This window comes from Protomyctophum bolini, assembly GCF_963924005.1.
Source record: "Protomyctophum bolini genome assembly, chromosome: 13".
NCBI lineage: Eukaryota > Metazoa > Chordata > Actinopteri > Myctophiformes > Myctophidae > Protomyctophum > Protomyctophum bolini.
Window position 1 is genome coordinate 1,185,311 of NC_137874.1, and position 9,360 is coordinate 1,194,670.

Genomic DNA, 9,360 nt, shown 5'->3' on the forward strand with positions numbered 1-9,360 from the left:
TTTAGCTGGCTAGCGCCTGCGCTCCGCTGTTATGCTGAAATTAGTGACCCTAAAGAATTCTGAGGCAACATGGCTGGAGACGAGGCAGCCAATCAGAACTGCGCTGCGCTGTATAGTCTGTGTTTAGGAAATGTGCGAGGCAGCTGATTTATTCTTCAATGTATGCCGTTGTCGGCGTGTCGCGTGGCAAATATAACTAATCTACAAGCTCACAAGTCACAACGCTTACCCATGGCACCGAAAACTAATAAATAAATAAAAAATATATTTTTCTTTTATTCGAAACTATATTCGGATATAGAATATTCGTTGGCAGCACTAATATACAGTAGAGTAGATGTACAGTATAAGCCCTGGGCTAACAGGCCTGTGCTAACTGCTAATAAGGCTATACAAATGTGAAATGGCTTGCCTTTTGCAGTCAAGGAACAGGGGCGCTTGTTATAAAGCTTCTTCTAAAGCAATTTCTCGTTCTTGATAAACAACTGTAAATGCTAGCAGTCATTTTAATTGCATGCTGCGCTCATTTGATAGCACATAGTATAAATAAATATAAGGATTAGATGTATTTTATTCCGGTTTCTCTCATATGTTCATTAATTCATTAATTGAGCAGTTGAGACGAATAACAGTCTAAGTCCACACTAATTATCCATAATGTATAAATGATGTATATGGGGTCAACACAGCTAGGCCTTTTCGGGGAGGAGTCAGAATAAATTAGGGACTTAGACTGCTTATTCGTCTCAACTGCTTCATTCATTCAAAACCTTAAACCATAATTTGCTAATTCATTTATTCATACTTTCATTTGAATGAAGGATAAATTCATCACAACGTGGAGATTTCAGTAAACACTGTTTTATTTGGTTTGGTAGCAAAAACAGCACCTCAGGACAACAGTATTGTGTGGGCAGTCTCCTAAGGGGTCGACCGTTGACAGTTACAGGACACACACATAGGGGTGACATGCACTACCTACTGTAGCAGACATTTTTAAGACATTAGTTGACCAAAAACACCTCCGCACTGTTCAAGTACATTCACAATACTACTTTACCCATTTCATGCAACCTGTATTTATTTATTTTTTAAGGGAATAGCCCTTGTAGTGGAATATTAAAGTTGCATAGATTGGAGGGAATGTGTATGTTGCTTTTTGTTTTGTTTTTGTTTTTCAACTATTACATAGTTGCAATTTGCCCATCGATCCTTTTTCTCTTTTTTTGTTGCTTGTGAGACAAAAACTTCAAACAACTGTTTTAGTAAAAACAAACATTCATCTTCAAGACATACAAAATGTGACTGACAAAAATAGATTCTTTGGTCCCTTTCAGATCTTTTTTTCTTTTCGGGTCAGGACTATTGCTTCTTTTAGCGGACACATGGAAGGCCTATGGTACTGTAGAAGGAATGGCGAGGAATTGCTTCAGACTGGGTTGTTAGACAGCGGTTTAATCTCTCGAGACAGACGTGTTAGGCTCCCACAATTCTCAAATGCTTCCGCCTGACAGTCTGTACTTCATTTTCGTGAACACCGCATTGTGATAGGTCGAATAATACCCTTCCAGTCTGAAGAGCAGATTCCTGTACTTTTACCAGGCGGAATTGCACACTCTGTAGCATTCAAAGATTGTGGAAGAGAGAGTCATGGCTTGAGAGACTAACGGTTTGGGGGAAGTGAGCTGTGAGTATAAAACTACTAAGACTAACAGGAGAAGATCCTAGCAGGCCGCGACGGACGCTTTCAGCTGAACTGCTCAATCCTCCACCACCTCGGAGGACTCCGACACCACTTTTCCGCCCTTGGTCTCGATCATCTTGATGACGACACTCTTCTTGTTCTGGACAACGCTGCTCCCGCTCCCGCTGCTGCCGTAGCCGCCACTGCTGCTGCCGGAGCTGCTGCCGGAGCTGAAGCCGTAGCCCCCGCTGCTGCTTCCGTAGCCGCCACTGCTGTAACCGCCGCCGTAACTGCTGTAGTTGCCGCTAGAGTAGCTGCTCTTCAGCTGACTGTCCATGCCACCACCGTAACCGCCGCCGTAGCTCGCTGTTGAGAGGGGACGAGGACAAGAATGAAAATGGGCAATTGAAGAAATCTATCAAATCATTGACCATCTAGAGATGTTTTACACTTTTTGTTTTATACAGTTTTCATTTGTACATAATTTTTAAATGTGTAGCCTTATGTTTTTATCTTCATATTGTAGGCTACATCCTTTAATACTGTACGAGGAGAGTCATGCAAATGTTTGCCAGAGATGGAATTTTTATGTTTGTTTGCGAATGAAGGGATTGCTTTTAAAGCCTATAGGAAAACGAATACAACACCAGGGTATAATCATGGGAAACAATAATAACCTAGCTGCAGTTATTACAAGGAAATAACGGCAAACTCGAAACTCACAGCTCTGTTGGGAAATGTTGATTGACTGGATGCCAGTGGACAGCCTGTCCTCCTCTCCCTCCAGCAATTTCCTGTAGGTGGCGATCTCGATGTCCAGGGCCAGCTTGACGTTCATCAGGTCCTGGTACTCTCTGATCTGGCGGGCCATGTCCTGCTTGGCTCTCTGCAGAGCGTCCTCCAGGTCCTTGATGCGTTCCTTAGCGTCCCTCACGGCCATCTCTCCCTGCTCCTCAGCCTCTGCAATCTGGGCCTCCAGGTTGGCCCTCTGATAGAAGACAAAGAACAGAAGACATTAACCACTTGTATGGTTGAGTGTAGTCCCTCAGGGCTCTGTGCTGGTGTGTTGTTGTTTTTTTACAACGTGTCACGTTGTCAGCTTGCCGATCTGTTGTTTTCTGTGGAAGCTTTCGCCACAATACTATACTACAAATGTGTCAATGGTGAGAATTCAAAAAGTTCAGAAAATAAATTGTGTTATTCTCAGTTAAAACTGGCGAAGCTAAAATGTTAAAAACAAATGGTTTTGATTTCAGTTAAAGTGTTTTACTGCGCCATTCCTGGTCACATGACAGTAAGAACAAAAATGGTGGAACAATATCTTTATGATTCTCAAAGACTAATGTCGTATGGCAATTAAAATGACTAAATTAAGTTGCAATGGTCCAAAATATGAAAACAATGATGGCAAACTCCAGAAGTCTACTCTGAGCTACATAATGTTTTACCTGTCCCTTGACGCCATCGATCTCTGCTGTCAGTCTCTGGATCATGCGGTTCAGGTCTGAGATCTCTGTCTTAGTGTTCCTCAGGTCATCTCCGTATCTGCTGGCAGATGTCTGCATCTCCTCGTACTAAACAGACATCAGAAAAACAACCAATCAGTATTGATAATGCGCAAATGTTAACATTGTGATTTCAAATGTCATTGTTAGGTGCCAATGTAAGAGATTCAATTTGCTTATAGCGCTGTTATACTTTTTTGGCGGATCTACAAGCTCACAGCAGGCCGCACTGTGACACGTTGTGAACATGCAGATCAGCTATTTTCAAGCGTATGCACACAGGCGCACAACTACGTTTTGCCTTTGGCTTTATTCTACATGATGAGAGCTACAGTACACGTGTCAGCGTGTGAGTGCATCGGAATTGGACCTCACCTTGGACTTATACCACGTCTCGGACTCTTGGCGACTGTGGTTGGCTACGGCCTCGTACTGAGCGCGCACTTCGGCCACAATGGCGTCCATGTCCAAGGTGCGGCTGTTGTCCATCTCCACGATGACTGAGGTGTCCTTGATCTGTGACTGTAGTTCACGCAGTTCCTGGAGGAAGAACCATGACAGACATGGGATTAAAACACCAGGCAGAAACAAATTCTGAGGCTGTTTAAAGCTACAGTCCACAACTTCCGTGTCCTACCCGCGATATGAACCCAGGTCGCTTGTGCAAGACGAGTGCAGAACATTTTACTGTAATGCAATACCTCTAGTCAACCACTAGTGGTCCTACCTGTAAACAGCATCTACATGTCTCAATAGAAGAGCAGGGAGACCACCTCTAACCACTGCAGTTATGTTGTTCTTATTTATAGTGTATTAACAACATACTCTACCATACATGATACAGATTTATTTAAATGAAGTATTGTATTCACTACAAGTTATGGATTGAAGCTTTTTATATATTTAAAAAAAGTCATTTCCAAGGATCAACATGGTCCTTCAACATTGTATAAATTAAAATCCTCAATCCTCTCAATTCAACCCAAGCTAATTCAACCATTTCCTTCAGTTCCAGAGGTAGGGCAAACATCTCGTCAAGATGCTAAACAGATGTGTAAAAACCCATGAATGCAGTAAAGTAACAACCCACACCAAAATGGCATCATATCATAGGGACCATGCCATAACTCAACAAAGACAGCTCGCTAATTAAACCCGGAATAATGTTGATGAAAGCAACCCAGAATTCATCTGTTTGCAATCAAAATAAGCCATGGTTGGTACACGGAATTGCTACCATTTCTACTCTGTAACCTTTATTGATTCAATCAAGGATGGTTTTCTATTTTATAATTTCTTCTCTTTGCTTCTTTTGATTTTATTCTAGTGAGTCTGTGAGTAGTGAGTGCAACCAAGGCCCAAAACAGCTGGTGCTTGTGAGGCCCTAGGGTTTGTCTGAGCCAATCAGGATGCAGTGGGTGAGTGACGTCAGGCAGTGAATCATTGCTTACCTCCTCATAGATCTGTCTGAGGAAGTTGATCTCATCAGTCAGGCTCTCCAGTTTGGCCACCAGCTTGACCTTATTCATGTAGGCTTCATCCACGTCCTGAAACGGAATCGTCAAATCGTTAGGGACAACCGAGCACAGAGAACAAATATGTTCAGTTTAAAATATTGAATCTCGATACTGACCTTCTTGATGAGCACAAAGTTGTTCTCGCACTCTGTACGCCTGTTGATTTCATCCTCGTACCTGAGTGCAAACATTAGAGATTGTCATTAGTATAATATTTTAAACTAAATCACAATTTGACACGATTCTATCAAGTCATGTTCATAATCGTCGCTGTTGGGCAGAAACATTGTCTCCATACTTCAAAACGTTGCATAAATCATCACAATGGGATGTGTTGTGGTGGGCTTGTGCTGTATCTTTACTACTTTTCAATTCGTTTGAAAAAAGATTGTTGAACATTCTGAAAACCTGCATGCCCGAAATGAGAATGCCAGTTTAAAGGTACTGTCTGTACGTTCTATGAATAAAATATTTAACCGATTGAATAATAATTACAATGGAAACACATGTTCCATTTTCATGGACATACAAGAGAATATGTTACTTCAACACTAGGAGGTGTGAGTACTCTGTCCCTGGTGCTGCACCGGTGCAAATGTTGATTTAGAGCAACTTGTGAGTAGTTTCAGGTGTTCATATTTCTCCCTTCAAGCCCCCTCTGACTTCAGTTAACATGCTCCAGGTGTCTATAAGAAGCCAATAGATTTATGCAGCACTGCATCGTCTATGCACTGCTGTGCATGGGTGTGTTTGTTTATGTCATGCATGTGAAAGGTTCATGTCTCGAGTCATTATTTTGTATTGTGTTGGTTTTATAATTCAGGACATGCCTATTGTGTGCTGTCATTCCCTGTAGATCTGCGGTCAGACAGATGTGGGGAGTAGGTCACATAGCGATCAACTCCAGCGTACGGCTCGTTCCGTAGTGTCAAATTACTTGAAACTTAATAATTTCAGAACTTGTTTGAACCCTGAGCCTTGACTGTTCCGAGTCAGTGTATTTTTTAATTTAGAACAGATGAGACATGCATGTCCATAAAAAATATGAGTCCACAGACCATAAATAATCCTTTCACCTACATGTTCCCTTCAACTTCATTGGAATAATCCATTTAGGGTTAAGCTTATTTTCCCACCCTTGCTCCTGATCTTCTAGTCATGTGTAGCCACATAATCCGGAATCTCTGAAAATTATGTCTGGTGACATCTAAATTCAATGTTGTTTCTAAAACTGAGTGGAAACAGTTTAGGGGAAAGGAACTGCATTGTGGAACCAATGCAAAGACTTTAAGGTGGTCCTTCATATTAGATCGGTGATGTGATTGATTTTCAACGCAGTGCATGGTCATTTTCTCCACTGTTCTAGCCCCTACATTTCCCAGACATATCAGTAGGCGGAGATCTCTCATTGTCTGGCTAGGCAAGACTACTGACGGTAGTGACGGTAGTGAATCATAAATTCCAGATATATCCCTCCCACCCTTTCCTCCTGTATTCTTCCTCCCTTCCCTTCCCCACCACCTAAGGGTTGGGTATCAGGTCCTCGTGCCTCACAGACACTCACTTGTTCTTGAAGTCCTCTACCAGGCCCTGCATGTTGTGCAGGTCGGCCTCCAGCCTCATCTTGTCGTTGCCCAGGCCGTCCAGCTGCCGGCGCAGGTTGGTGATGTAGGCCTCGAACATGCTGTCGATGTTGGAGCGTGTGGTGGTCTGCCCCTGCAACAGGTTCCACTTGGTCTCCAGCATCTTGTTCTGCTGCTCCAGGAAGCGCACCTGGTATGGAGAAAGATGAAGCCATGTCATTATAGGCAAACATTTCCCATTAATTTTCGAAATTAGAAAAAGGATACATTATCATAATGTAATAATGAAAATGTAACTATTCTTCTTGGACAATATAATAGGGACGCCAGGTTGTAATTGCCTGTAATGGTGATGTAAACGCTGCTCGCTGACATGAGAGCCACATAAAAGCTTGGATAACATCCTGGACATCAACCAAAATGGCAGGATTCAGCCGCTATTCACAATCAACTGTGTTTATTGTTCTAATCTGCTCCAGCTGCTCATTGGTCATTCCAGCGTGTGTCTCTCTTTCCATAGGAAGGCCCGCTGTACAAGCATCCTGACAGGAGGTCATGTACTGTGGAGGGAGGTGTGCATTTCGGGTTTGGAAAAATGGATGACGAGGAAAGAGGTATTTAACCCCATCCCTCCCTTTGTGTCTTCCTGTTTTCACAGAGCAAGGGAGACTGATATCCGTTGTCACGGGTGCCAGACCAGATGAGAGGAGGAGGGAGGGGGGAGGGCATGGTTATGAAGCTAGGCAACCTTTTTCGTTTACATACACACACACACACAAGCAAGGTAAATATTTAACTGTGAGCTAGGTGCGATGAGGGGAGAGAGAGATTGAGAGAGAGAGGGGGGAGTCACTCCATTGGGGGTGGGAGGGGCTGGAGAACACCGTGGGGGTGGGGAGGCGAGAGAGACATTTGTGGACATTAATAACAGGGTGTGACAACAGGTATGTGATGGCCAGCGACTGAACCTTGCCCCTCCCCACCTCGCTGCTGCATTCTATTCACAGAGCAGCTCTGAAGTCTGGAGGACAGAGCCTCTTGACAGTCAGCTCCTTTGAGCTGCAACAGACGTCCTAAAAATGAGGAGGTTCCCAAGGTAACTCGTATCACTAGCTATGGGCTTCATATGGACACACCCTTCGCTCCCTTTCCTCGCCCCTCGCTCTCGAATCCTCGCTCGTCCGCATGTCTGTTTTCCATCACTATAAAAGGACTGCCAGAAAAGCATTAGATATGAGCCCTGAAGCCAAACCCCTAGAGACAAACATTCTTATCTCCTCTGTCTTGACTGCGTTCCGTGGGAGGTGATGAAACCATAAGGGAGATTAAATCAACTTTTTCTCCAAGCCGTCGAACCCAAGGTATTAGCATAGTATTGCAGACACATGGATCAAACCTTTGATCAAACACAGCTTGCATAACCATCATGGCTGAGAGAAGGAGGAGAAATGGGCCCTCCCAGTGTATAATTAAGTTGTACAAAGCACAAGGCAATCTCGGCACAGAGAAGGTTCACACACAGACACCTACAAAGTGAAATCATCAGTGTCCAGAGGGTCAGTGTAACTCAGAGAGGTCAAAGCGGACCTGTAAGGGTCAGTTTTGACCTCTCGGAGTTACATTGACACTTTCAATGGGTTTCACTGCATGCTCTTATTGTACAGCACAAGCACTGACCTTGTCGATGAACGAGGCAAAGCGGTTGTTGAGGCTCTTGATCTGTTCCTTTTCCTGGGTGCGGACGGACTGAATCTTGGGGTCGATCTCCAGGTTGAGTGGGGCCAGCAGGCTCTTGTTCACCGTGACGGCCTGGATAGGGACATGGCCGCCCATACCCATACCTCCACCCATGCCCATACCTCCACCCATACCCATACCTCCACCCATACCCATACCGCCACCCATGCCCATGCCGCCTCCGTAGGCACTGGAGCTGGATATGTAGGAGCCACCGGATCCTCCTCCATAGCCCCTGCTGGGTCCTGAGCTGCGGACGCTGTAGCTCTGACGGGAGGCCACACTGGGTCCGCTGTAAGACATGCTGCTGAAGCTCCTGGGGGCCGTCCCCGAGGAGGACGACTTGACACTGTAGGTGACGTTCCTCTTCACTGACATGGTGAGTTCTGGAGTGGCTTCAGACTGTACTGAGGAAGGATTAGGCTGGCGGGCAGGCTGGACGGCTGGATGGCTGGGGAGAGACCAGAGTGGATAGACAGAGCACAAGTTAGTGAAGTGTTTTTAACTGCCTGCCGTCATGGGAGGGGATTGCAGTCAGCTGCGATTGGCCAGCAGCTACAGCTAGAGGAATTTCTGTCGGGGAAAACTTGTTCTTTTTCTGGATTGTCAGGGAGGGCGTGTACTGTATCATTCCCATTGTTTGTTAGATTCTTAGTTAATTAGGTTTGTAGAAAGTTAGTGAGTGTGTGAGTGGGTTAATGAGATAAGTTAGTTAGTTAGTTTTAGTTAGTTAGTTACTTAGTTATAGTGTCTTTCTAATTTTCTATCTTTCTTTCATTACTTTCTTTCTCCCTAAATTCCTCTCTTTCTTTAGGGATTACTCTTCTAAATGGTATGCAGCTGCTCTTGCACAGGGTGTGTGTGTGTGTGTGTGTGTGTGTGTGCGCGTGTGTGCGCGCGCGCGCATGTGTGTGTGTGTGTGTGTGTGTGTGTGTGCATCCCATGCTCCCATCATGGCTGTCAATTAGACAAGTTTCTTGATGTCACAGCTAGTTGAATGTGTCCGAGTGCAGTGACCTGTTGTTATAGTAGTATGCATTTCTCCAGGCCTTTTTCATAATGTGAGGTTGACATCTTTTTTATACCTTGCTAAAATTAGCGGGGTCATCCCTATGTTCCCCAGGTTCTATGTTCCCCAGGTTCTATCATCCCCACTTACCTATAGGGTTTAGGGTAAGCGTTAGGTTTCTGGTTTAAGAACTTTAGTGTTTTGTACTACCGGTATACAATTGTATGTATAGTACAGAACAAATAATGTTTGTTTTTGCCATCTTTGTTGAAGAGTCTGAGCAATTATGTTTTATTTTATTTTATGCCAGTGTTCATTTTTAGTT

General features: G+C 44.2%; 1 protein-coding gene across 1 annotated transcript; it reads right to left on the minus strand.

Moving 5' to 3' along the window:
- Positions 1-1,152: 1,152 nt before the first annotated feature.
- On the minus strand, positions 1,153-8,511 carry LOC308327460 (intermediate filament protein ON3-like). The gene is made up of 8 exons (XM_080780969.1): positions 7,967-8,511; positions 6,271-6,479; positions 4,823-4,883; positions 4,641-4,736; positions 3,565-3,729; positions 3,133-3,258; positions 2,408-2,672; positions 1,153-2,050 (listed from the first exon to the last, which is right to left on the minus strand). Exons 1-8 carry the CDS (start codon positions 8,402-8,404, stop codon positions 1,761-1,763), a joined length of 1,650 nt encoding a protein of 549 aa, XP_080637095.1. The 5' UTR covers positions 8,405-8,511; the 3' UTR covers positions 1,153-1,760.
- Between the last annotated feature and the right edge of the window lie 849 nt (positions 8,512-9,360).